This window comes from Elgaria multicarinata, chromosome 6 (genome assembly GCF_023053635.1).
Source record: "Elgaria multicarinata webbii isolate HBS135686 ecotype San Diego chromosome 6, rElgMul1.1.pri, whole genome shotgun sequence".
NCBI classification, from domain to species: domain Eukaryota; kingdom Metazoa; phylum Chordata; class Lepidosauria; order Squamata; family Anguidae; genus Elgaria; species Elgaria multicarinata.
In genome coordinates, this window is record NC_086176.1 from 108,940,092 (window position 1) to 108,952,263 (window position 12,172).

General features: G+C 46.0%; 1 protein-coding gene across 4 annotated transcripts in view; it reads right to left on the reverse strand.

The window, feature by feature from the left end:
- Positions 1-12,172, reverse strand: part of CTIF (cap binding complex dependent translation initiation factor) — a 202,176-nt gene that overhangs the window by 10,542 nt on the left and 179,462 nt on the right. For all 4 annotated transcript variants that reach the window (XM_063128269.1, XM_063128268.1, XM_063128267.1 and 1 more), the window contains one exon: positions 527-682. In XM_063128269.1, coding sequence (XP_062984339.1) covers positions 527-682 — 156 coding nt within the window. The remainder of the gene's footprint in view (positions 1-526; positions 683-12,172) is intronic.

The window sequence follows — 12,172 nt, forward strand, 5'->3', positions numbered from 1 at the left end:
CTAGAAAGCCTGCAGGCAAAGAAGAGGCCGGCTTGGTTCAAATCAGCATATTGACTCAGCTCTTTCCTTGCCGCTTTTTCCCCGTCTCGTGCTTCTCCCCTGAGGGTCGGCAGGTCATGACGCTGCGGTGACGGGCAAAATTACGCCTTGACGCAACTCTTAAGTCGGCACAGAGCAGCCCTGTCTGGCCTCGCCCCTCTGTCTACCAACGCTATTCCCCCTGGGCTCCTGAAATATTATGCCGGAATACTAAGTCCATATCCATTTGTTCACAAATGCTTTTCATGTGCGTTCATTCACAATAATCATCCCAAGACACTCTTGAGAAGGGAAACGTAGCTGTTCAAACATGTTCTTTGTTCTCTCTCTCTCTCTCTCTTTTTCTCTAATACCACACAGAAGGTTGTGCAGGGCATAAAGTATAAGTAAAGAGAAGGTGAGGAGGGGCGGCTACAGGAAACTTCTCAAAGTGAGGCCGGTCAGGTACTGCAACAGGAATGCTCTGAAGAGAAGGGCGAGGCCTTACCTCCCTGAGGCAGGTATAAATGGGGCAGACGAGGACTCGAAAGGGCTCCCCGGTGCTGCTTCTCATGGTGCCAAACACCTCGCAAAGGAAGGTGATGAAGCCCAGCCAGCGCTCCACGTCGCTCTGCTGCAGTTCTTCCCGCACTGTGAAGTCTTTCTGCAAAAACGAAACAAAAAACGGGACAGGCCTCAGAAGAAAAAGAAATAACAGCACGTCTGGGATCGGCTCAGAAGCACAACAATGACTTGCTGGGGAGGCAACTGAGAGGGAAAAGGAATCTGGGAGGGTGAAGATGGACTTAACAGTGAAACAGGTCAGTAGGTGAGGCCCTGGAGATTCTCAGTTTACAAGACAGAGGAAGTTTACAGGGCCGGCCCTACTGTTAGGCATTGTGAGGCAGTTGCCTCAGGTGGCAGATGCAGGGGAGCGGGTGTGACGGTCCTGCTCCCCACAGCTGCTCCCCCTGAGCTGCTCCCACCCCCCAGCAGTTCCCTTCTGTTACAGGACAGAGCTGTGTGTGCCATGAGGCCTTTCCTGGCCCCCCAAGCCAGCCTTCTGCTGCCAGGAGCCATGGAGGTCACTGTCCCGCTGCCAGTGCGGAAGAAAAATTCAACTGCCAGTCCAGTTAGCTTCTTTGTGTGGAACGGCCCTTTGCCTGAGGCAGCAAAATGGCTCCAGCCAGCCCTGACAGTTATCCGCTATGAGGCCGACCCTTAATGATAAGCCTTGGAACCTCTTACCATATTCCAATATTTTATTTATTAAAAAGAAGCCTCTTACAATTGTGCTGGTGAAGAAAGTCAAGACAACAACACACCCAAGGATGGGAGGGCAGGTAAAGAAAGGAAGAAACAACTATGAGACCAACACTACTGGATACAGTGGCTACTAAAGAGGGGGCCTTTTCAGTAGTGGCACCCCGGTTGTGGCCTCCCCTCTCCAGAGAGGCTTGCCTGTGGCACCTACAGTGTTGTCTTTTCTGCGTCAATGTATTTCCCCAGGCTTTTTAGTCCTTCAGTTTGGTTTTATTGTGTCTTTAGGACTTCAAAGCTGCTGGCTTTCACTTTGGTTTTATTATGTTTTATCATGTTGTATTTTAGGGTATTAATTTTTGCGGTAAGCCCAGAGACCTTGGGCTGTTGGGCGGTACAAAAATGTAATAAATGAATAATTTTAACTTTTGGTTGCAAAGTTCAGAGGTGGGTGGGGAGGGGAAGGGGCAATTCTGAATGTTTGAAGCTTCATCTTAAAGGTTGCAGAGTCCAGGAGTTGGTGTGCTACCTCAGTCAGAGATAGGCCAAGAGAGGCTCCTCAAAACTTTCCGTTCTAGATTGCTGCCTAGACCAGATTCCAGGAACAAAGTAGTTCTCCTTATCCAGCCTGCCTGGGGTTCCAATCCGCACCCCTCCCGGGTTCAGTCACTATACGACAATGGAATCAGTTACCTAGGGAGGTTGTGGGCTCTCCCACACTAGAGGCATTCAAGAGGCAGCTGGACAACCATCTGTCAGGGATGCTTTTGGGTGGATTTCTGCATTGAGCATGGGGTTGGACTCGATGGCCTTGTGGGCCCCTTCCAACTCTGCTATTCTATGATTCTATGACTGACGAGCATAGCAAAAGCATAGTGTTATTTCCAAACCAGGATTCCTGGTTTGTCGCTCCGCTAACAAGCCAGGAATCTTAAACCAAGTTCAAACCACAATTATGTAATGCAAAGATTTTACTTCCTGATTAGGTTCAGGTTAGTTTAGTAGGCACCAGTGAGCTGCCGTTGACCCTCAATATTTAGCTGCAGGGTCTCATACATCTCTCTGGAAACCTCTAGACATATCCCTGGGTGTTCTTCCCCCTCTAAAATCCTAAGACGGCCACCGAAACCTCAGCTTCCGGGCCAAAAACGCTGATTGTTGCACTGCTGCTTCCTGCAATGGGCCACATCAATAGAGCCTGGAAGCTGTAAAGCATCTCAGAGTTTCCAAGGCATGATCTGAGCTGTTTTAGGATAACCACATGGATGCTGGATTATGATTCAGACAAGAAACCGAAACAGCTGTGCTAAAGCAAAAGGGGGCAGAAAAGTCATGCATTCATTTGCAGAGATTTTCATCCCACCCTGTCTCAAGAACTGCTGGTGGAAAACCACGCTGGAAAACTACCCAATCCAGCAAATGCCCAGCCCAGATAGATTCACTTCTTGATATTATTTTAATTAAAAAGGTTGTTTAAAGGCTGACCACACTCTCACGATGTGTGTGTGTACTGTATACCAATTACAAACTGTTGCCCATTTTGTGATGTCTGCTGTTTATTCTTTGTTGGCAATTTGTTTGACTGTGAGACTAATCTTTTAGTTTATTTTAAACCCACAATGCAAAATGTAATATGGATGGGTAATCTTCTGAAGTTCAATGTTGGGATGTTGCTAGGCCAAATGAAATGCACCAGCCAGAAACTCCCATGACTAAAACTTAAAATGGAGAAGGACCTTTTTCTAGGGTGACCATATGAAAAGGAGGGCAGGGCTCCTGCAGCTTTACCTGTTGTGATAAAGAGGGTATTTCAGCAGGTGCTGCATGCATACAAATGGCAGCTGCTGAAATTCCCCTTTCAGTACAACTGTTAAAGATACAGGAGCCCTGCTCTCCTTTGCATATGGTCACCCTGTGGGTAATGAAGCAGTAGATTATTGGCCCCTTTACTGCAGGAGCTATATTAAAGTGATCAGATACAAAAGAGGGCAGGGCTACTGCAGCTTTAACTGTTGTGATGAAGAGGGAATTTCACCAGGCACTACATGTATACAAATGACACCTGCTGAAATTCTCTTTTCTACACAACTGTTAAAGGTACAGGAGCCCTGCCCTCCTTTCCATATGGTCACCCTACTTTTTCTGTCTGCCTGTATGAGTATTGTCAAAAATACGGTCAAATCTGGTGTTGCTTTGGTGAGCTTTCTCCCCACCTACCCCTGCCATCTATATCTCATCTGGGCAGGATATCTGGAGGACCCCCCATCACCGGGGGCCCTTCTCCAGCTGCCCTTGCCTTTAGGTCAACCACCTAGAGGGCCTTTTCTGTGGTGGCACTGTGTTTATGGAAGTTTGCCTGGCATTGATTTTGCTACCCTTTAGACACCAGGTGAAGCCTCTTCAGTTTCTTCCAGCCTTTGGGTGTCAGGGATTGGCGCTGTTTTCTTCCCTCTTTTCCCCATTAATATTACTGATGTTTATATTGTTTTTAAGATCTTTATTATATGATCATTTGATAGGACAGCTGAACGGTTGGCTTTCTTCTCCTGGGCATCTGCAATTCAATGTTAGTTTCTGTTATACTTTTTTTTACTTGCTCTTTCTTTTTAACCTCGGTTTTTCTGATAATAATTTTGTTTTTGTGAAATTGTGCAGTACTCTTAATGTCATTTTTTTTTGACAGAAAAGTGGCACCGCATACCGAGTTTTAATTTTTTTTTTGAAAAAAATATATATTGCAGCATGCTTACAGGGTTGAAGACTTGCTACGATCAGAGTGTCCACTGCTGTGGGTGAGTAAAAACTGTGGGTTGTGGGAAAGATTTGCAGTTCACTGATTAGTTAGATGGTGAGGGGAACAAGAAGAAGCTATGGCTTTGATGGGATTGCTCTACAGCCGCCCTGAGTCCATAGGAAAGAGTGGGGTTGAAATACAATAATCAATATATAAAAATAACACAGCAGGACACAGGAGGAGGCCGTTGCGATGTAACAGACCCTTACACGAGGCCCGTTGCATAAACTAGGGTGACCATATGAAAAGGAAGACAGGGCTCCTGTATCTTTCACAGTTGCAGAGAAAAGGGAATTTCAGCAGGTGTCATTTGTATATATGGAGAAGCTGGTGAAATTCCCCCTTCATCGCAACAGTTAAAGCTGCAGGAGCTATACTAGAGTGATCAGATTAAAAAGAGGACAGGATACCTGCAGCTTTAACTGTTGTGATGAAGAGGGAATTTCACCAGGTTCTCCATGTATACAAATGACACCTGCTGAAATTCCCTTTTCAATACAACTGTTAAAGATACAGGAGCCCTGTCCTCGTTTTCATATGGTCACCCTACATAAACCCTTCTCAGGCCCAGCGCCACCACTTGAAAACCTGAGGGAGGGTTAATTAAGACCTTTCCCCTAGCTATGAGGGAAACAGGTTTTATTCAGGATCTGCTCTAAATATACTGTGGGTATAATCCTGTGTGGGTGTTTAATAACTGTAAGGCAGGTAAATAATGCCAAGCTGACATGTGGTATTTGGTAGCTAACAAAATAATAAGTTGATTGTTATTTAAAAGCTTTAAATGAAAATATAATACTTTCAATGCTGCCTAATCTAAACTCTCCACACACCAACCACCTCACTCTCTTTACACCAATCCTAAATCCCTAGAATCGAAACTCTTACTCTACAAATAAACAACTCTCCCACATATACTCATAATACTTCCTCACAAACTCCCAACACACTCCTTATATACTCCTCACCCACCTATTACATCATAAACCACGCCCACTCAGTTCTAATATTCCATACTTACCAGGCATACTATTCCAGACAAATACAATATAATCAATTGTGGGGTAACGCCACGGCCGTCTCTTTTGCTCCAAGAGATGGAAACAGTCAATGTACAAATGGTGTGTGTGTGTCACAACCCAAGCTGTTTTAAGTCTCATCCATTCCAATGGCAAAGACCTACCCATGTGCTTTAACTCTTCAATGAAAGCAACAGGACGTTAGTTTAACTACAGTGACCATATGAAAAGGAGGACAAGGCTCCTGTATCCTTAACAGTTGTACTGAAAAGGGAATTTCAGCAGGTGTCATTTGTATATATAAACCACGCCGGTTTTGTGAACCGCCCAGAGAGCTCCGGCTATTGGGCAGTATAGAAATGTAATAAATAAATAAATAAATGGAGAACCTGGTGAAATTCCCTCTTCATCACAGTAGTTAAAGCTGCAGGTTCCCTGCCCTCTTTTAAATCTGGTCACTCTAGTATAGCTCCTGCACCTTTAACTGCTGTGATGAAGAGGGAATTTCACCAGGTTCTCCATGTATACAAATGACACCTGCTGAAATTCCCTTTTGTATACAACTGTTAAAGGTGGAGGAGCCCTGTCCTCCTTTTCATATGGTCACCCTAGTTTAACATTAGCTAGGGTGACCAAATGAAAAGGAAGTCAGGGCTCCTGTATCTTTAACAGTTGCACAGAAAAGGGAATTTCAGCAGGTGTCATTTGTATATATGGAGAAGCTGGTGAAATTCCCACTTCATCACAACAGTTAAAGCTGCAGGAGCTATACTAAAGTGACCAGATTTAACTGCAGCTTTAACTGCTGTGATGAAGACGGAATTTCACCAGGTTCTCCATGAATACAATTGACACCTGCTGAAATTCCCTTTTCAATATGACTGTTAAAGATACAGGAGCCCTGTCCTCCTTTTCATATGGTCACCCTACGTTGGCTGGATTGGGTCCTGGATGTGGTGTTCGTATAAGCCTCACTCAGAAGTCAAGCTCCCCCGTGTCATAAACTTCTAGAAACCCAACCTAAAAAAAATCCGGCAGGCAGGCGCAAGCAGGCTTTTCATCTTAACTAACAAAATCCGGGTGATTTTATGTTTTGACTACAGCCAGAGCAATGGGGGTTGTTGCCAGCTCAAAAGGCTTCAAATAGAAAATGCACCTCTCTTTATTTATCACTGGCAGCGGGGCTGCCATTGGCAGTAAGTGGTTCAGGCTGGGTTTTTGAGAAACGGCTGTGAGGCTGGCCAGAAAACTCCAGAGCATGTGCGCTACAACACATCAGCGGACCCGGCTTGCCTGCCTTTATTTTAAGCTCTCCTTTCCTGCCAACAAATCTCTTCAAAGAAAAGGCTCCTAATAATACAGTTAAAGCCCCATTTATCTCAATGACTGGAGGAACGTAAAAAAGATCGAGATAATGAGCTTTATAGCCAAGCACTTCAGAGAACCATGCTTTGGATTGGGCTGGTGCGGGTGCGGGTTCTCTCTGTTTTTATGCTCTCCCCTACACGGCTCAATTGCGACCAGGCTGGGGAGGAACTTCCGCTCGCACTTTGGATCAATTTGCACCCAAACAATGCAAATTTTGCACCATAGAAACCCCACATTCTAATTATGCAAATTCGGAAGTATTTGATTACTTAAGTTAATTTATTCCTCTTCCGTCCTGACGGATTTCAGAGAGAACTGAAATCTTTTAGAAAGGGCTTGCAGGTTTTAAGGCTAAGAGAGAGAGAGAGAGAGAGAGAGGAGAAAAGGGCAGGCCTTGAGCCTGGAGACCAGCTTCAGTTGGCTGGTGTGATCGCAGGTTAAATGTAGGAAAACCCAACATTGCTGGGGGAATAGAGAGTCTTCAGGAGGCTCTGAACCCTTGTATCCTGACTATCAAAAGACAGGATCAGTCCCTCTGTGTTTCCTTAGTGAAACAATGCCCATCTGTTTTCAAGCTTTTTTCCGACCACCATGAGGACTAGAAATTTATTTAAAACAGAGAACAGAGCATGAAGTAAGACCCAGCCACAGACTCTTTCAAAAGAAAGCTATTAAGTCCACACAATCCAACAGCCTGCCTCTAGATGCCTAAGGCCCTTTCTACACCTAAGGGTTATCCCAGGAAAATGGAGGGATCGTTCCTGCCTGATCCCGGGATCCCCTGTGTGGCATTTGGATGCACAGGAACGATCCTGGGATATAGGGTTGGTGCAGACATGCCCAAAGTCTCCAAATGCATCTAGGGTAGGATCTACACCACTGCTTTATAGCAGTATGGATGTGCACTGACAACTGTGGGGGCTCACTGACACCTTCTATATTCCGCTTTCATACCACTTTCATAGTGTTAATTCTGCTTGGTGTAGATGTGTCATAGGCGTGGGTGAAAATCTCTCCCAAACTTAGGTGTAACACTTTTTAGCCTCATCGCTTGTTCCTACAAAAGGCCCAGCTCTTGCATGAAAACACGGAATTATCTTCACGGCACAATTCCAAAGAGCATTCTCCCCCAAATAAAGCCGGATAAGATTTCCAGTCTCTTGCTGTTCCTCCCACTAGAATCACCCTTAGGAACCGCAATGAAAGAACCATCTCGTTTATCTCAAAAGCTCGACGGTTTTCTTAGCTACAAGCCAGGCGGCAAACAATGGTCAGAGAAAATGCTAAAAGATGCACCAGATTTCAGGTTTGCCATTTTCAATTCCTCGGGGTTTGGCCATTAAGAAATGTAGGAAGAACACGAGTTTGGGGGTACTTGTGCTTCCTGCTCTGCGCACTTCTTTGAAACAGCCAAAGTAGCCTTTCTGCACCCCTCCTTCTACCCTGTGAAAGCCACCTCTGCATTGGGGCTGGTCCCAGGTGCGTCACTTACAGTATGTTTTCAAGACTTCTCCTATCACAGGGCAAAATAGTAAAGGTCTCAGGGGCCACAGGGCTAAATGTGCTCATTACCACTGTAAGCTTACTCAGAAGAAAGCTGGGCAAGGCTTCTGCGTGTCCACCCAGAAGTAAGTAGGGCTGAATAATTCGGCAGCGTTTTTCAGATAACGTCCCAACTTCTCACAAGTAAGCAAGCCTCCGGCTTGCAAAATGCACACCTGTGCAACAGTGTTTATCATGTGATTCATACCTATTTGCTTCCCCGCCCCCAATCCACATTGAAATTGTACATCTACAAGACCTGAGGGTTTAAAGCCAATCAAATTCTTGGAGAGGAACAGGTCCATCGTCAGGTTTCTCCCAACCACTGCTCATCGCTACCCCAATCCCAGGTACAATCCTTCCTAATTATATTGCCTTCATGCAGTGTAAAAAAGAAGAAGTGAGACAGCCCCCCCCCCCCAACAAGTACAGAACATGGCTTGCCTGGTCAAAACTAGCACTTTGAATGTTGTCTTTCAACTACAAGTCCAAATCTTGGGGCATCGGTGATATCCTGACATGCTCTTTACACCAGTCTTATTCATCTCATATAGACTGCATGCTTTCTGGGCAGGGACAGAGTTCCTACTGGGCTCTGTACCACACCTGGCACACTGCTGTTTTGAAAGATTAAAATAGCGTCTTATGGTTTTTTGCACATTGCTTTGCGATGAGTTGCTGTTAAGACAATGTGGCAAACTCTAATCGTCACGGCTGTTTCTGAAGAACACAGCAGGTACATCCTGGCTTTGTTCTCAATGGTAGAGTTTTGCATTTATAGAGCGCTCTGACAGCGTTCAACGTGCTTCAGGTATATTGTCTCAGCATCTTCACAATTTATTTATTTATTTAATTTCTATACCGCCCAACAGCCGAAGCTCTCTGGGCGGTTTACAAAATTAAGACACAAAAAGACAGTTAGGCAGTTCAGTATCCAAACCACTAGCATAGCAGAGCCTGACTGGATCAGAGCGAAGGTTTAGTCTTGCCCAGTATCCTGTTTCCAGTAACGGTCAGCCAAAGACTTCCTAGAAGCCCACAAAATGCCCACTGTTGTGATGGATGTACATCAGGGTGTCCAAAGTACTGAGGTTTTACTCCCCTCCCCTGCAAAGGGGTAAATAGCATCCATTCACTTATACAGGAGGAAGCAAACAGGTGCCCTCGGGAAGGTTGGGGGTGGGTGGGCTGAACCATCTCCAGTTGACCCCCACCTGATGAAAATCAAGCCACTGGGAATGTGGCCTGCTTCTCCCTGCATAGCCCCATCCTGGCGTTCTGTTTCACGGTTATGCTAGACTGTGATAGAATGCTGGAAATGGGATTTTATATATAGATAGACACATCTAGGTGCCAGTCAACAGAAATTCGTACATGTCATGACTTCGTGCGTGCAGAAATTCATTCGTGGTTCTTATTACTGTAGTTGCTTTATGTAGATTCTCTGCGGCCCCAGTGTCACCAATAACTCAGCCTGGCAGCTTTTGCTTCATGCTACAAAATCCCTCCCATTGAAAGGTTCCCCCCCCCCACAACTTTTTTTCTTTAGAAGCCCAAAGGAGGCAGCTGGAACAACGGTGTGAAAAGTCAGGCTGCTGCCAGATGTAAAGGAGCCATGTTCAGATGCTTAAGAATGGGGGTGGGATGGGGAGGAAGTGGGCTGTAGATGCACCCATGGATTGTGACCCAATGCTTAATGCTCGGTCTTGCATGTACCCGGTAGTGAGCTTGTTGTGACACCATTCAAAAAGGTTTTCAAGGAATTGCAAGTTCACAGCAGTTTGCCAGATGAAGAAATCAGGGAAGCAAATGCTATTCACACACATATACACCCTCTCCCTCTGGGGGGGTGGGGGGTGGATACACTTGAACTCAACCCCCCTTTAAAAGAAAAAAAGAAGAGAGGTGTCATTCCATAGCACTAGGCTGGGATATTCCCTGTTTTGTAAGAGTGGCCTAGTTCACACAAAGAGCAGATAAAGTTCTCCCTAGGCTGCACCATGGTAAACTAGATCCAGGGAAATTGCATGATTGATTCAGTGCTCTTTCAGTTCTAATGTACCTAATGTACAATGTGTAGCTACAGCTCCATTTTTTTTTTTACGTTAAGTCATTACTTCTGTATGGGGAGAACTTGACCAGAAACAGTGCAGGGTTTTTGCACACGCGCGCACACACACACACACACACCAGCATGATTGGAACACAAATCACCCACACCCACACCCTGCACAGCTTGAACACTCAGAAAAAAGTTCCCACTGGTACCATTCTCAGTGGAGGCTAGTGGCTCCGATGTTGGGTAGCTCCTTTAGAGTTCAGACTAGTCCTGACTGAAACCCGGAGCGGATTCCACCTCCATTGTCATCGGAACCACCAGCCACTCACCATACTAAAACTCATACTTGAGCCATGCATTACCTCTCAACCTAACCTACCTCCCGGGGTTGCTGCAAGGATAAAAATGGGAGCGGGTGAAAATGCCTTGCACAGGGCTCCCTGGAGGAAAGGCGGGGAACACGGGTCATATATACATACACACTGGCCACTTTTCCTATGTGAGGGTCAATGCTCTTGTATAGATCCCATTGATGTCAATGGCTCTTGCCCAGGAGGATGTCCCAGGGTCCAATGTTTATGCATACAGGTGTGCTAAGATGCCATGAGGACTTTCCACCTCAGGCACTGAAATGTCTGGTACATGCCCTGAGAACTGGGTGCACCACCAGGAACCACGAGATATTTAGATGCTCAGGAACCAAAAACGAATGAAAAGGGGGGTGCGGAGAGGCCCTAATGGTTGCAGATATAGTATAAACATCTGTTTCCTTTTCTTTCTTAATTGGAGGGTCCGTATAAACTTACGCATACATCTACTGTGTGCCCAACGTCTTAGGAGTAAACTACCCCATCAAAATTATGCCTGGTGTGGAGAATGTGGATAGGGAGACATATTTCAGCTCTCTCAAAATACTAGAACCTGGGGTCATACCATGAAGCTGATTGGTGAGAGGTCCAGGACAAATAGAGGGAGGTACTTCTTCAAACAGCGTATAGTTAAATTATGGAACTCACTACCACAAGATAAAGTGATAGCTACCAATCTGGATGGCTTTAAAAGGGGGTTGGATAAATTCCTGGAGGCAAAGGCTATCAATGGCTACTAGCCCTGATGGTTGTGTGGTACCTCCAGCGTTCGAGGCAGTAAGCCTGTGTGCACCAGTTGCTGGGGAACATGGGTGGGAGGGTTCTGTTGCACCGTGTCCTGCTTTGTTGGTCCCTGGTCTGGTCTGATCCAGCATGGCACTTATGTTCTTATTACATTCTCTTATTTCCTTTTAAGCTTCTCTCTCTTTCTTACACACACAAACACACACACACACAAACAGACACACGGTACATCTTCTTTATAAGGCAGGGGAGCCAAGGAGTCTAGTGGGTGCATTCAGGTCAGCAAAAGCCGAGAGCATTGGAAACTATGAGCGCCAGAGTGAGCGCATATATATATGTGTGTGTGCGTGTGTGCATGTTGGCATTTCCCTTGCAACCTTTTGCGGCAGGGGCTAGTCTTTCACAGGAGGGACATCACCTGGATGAGAAATGTGCATCGTGAGCGGAGTGACATAAATCAATCTCCCCCCACCCCGCCCTCCCGCCCTCCCGAAACGACAGAAAAGAGCTGGGAGACATTGGCAGCTTTTCTCAAGCGACTCACTCAAGGGTCTATCCTTTCGGGAAGGATTTTGAAGCGCTCGCCTACCCCTCCTGCCGCCCCACGCCCTGGCGGCTTGAGCGCTTCCGAGTTATTTTGCAGCTCAATTTCCCCTCCGCTTCGGCTGCTTCCATTTCAGCCCAAGTCAAGCTCGCCCTTCCCACTTGGACGCAGCAACCGTCTCTCTACTTCACATTTATAGAGTTCCTTTTCCTGAGCGCTGAAAAGTACCCTCCATGCCTAGTCTCAGCAATCCGTGCAGCGATCTTGTGAAGCAGGTCAGCATTATCCTCCTCCTCAACCCCATATTGCAGGCATTAGGCAGAGGCATAGACAGTGCTGCGTCTACTCCACAGTGCTGAGAGATCATAGCTAAGCTGGGAACTATGGAACTCACTACCACAAGATGTAGTGATGACCTACAATCTGGATGGCTTTAAAAAGGGGTTGGTTAAATTC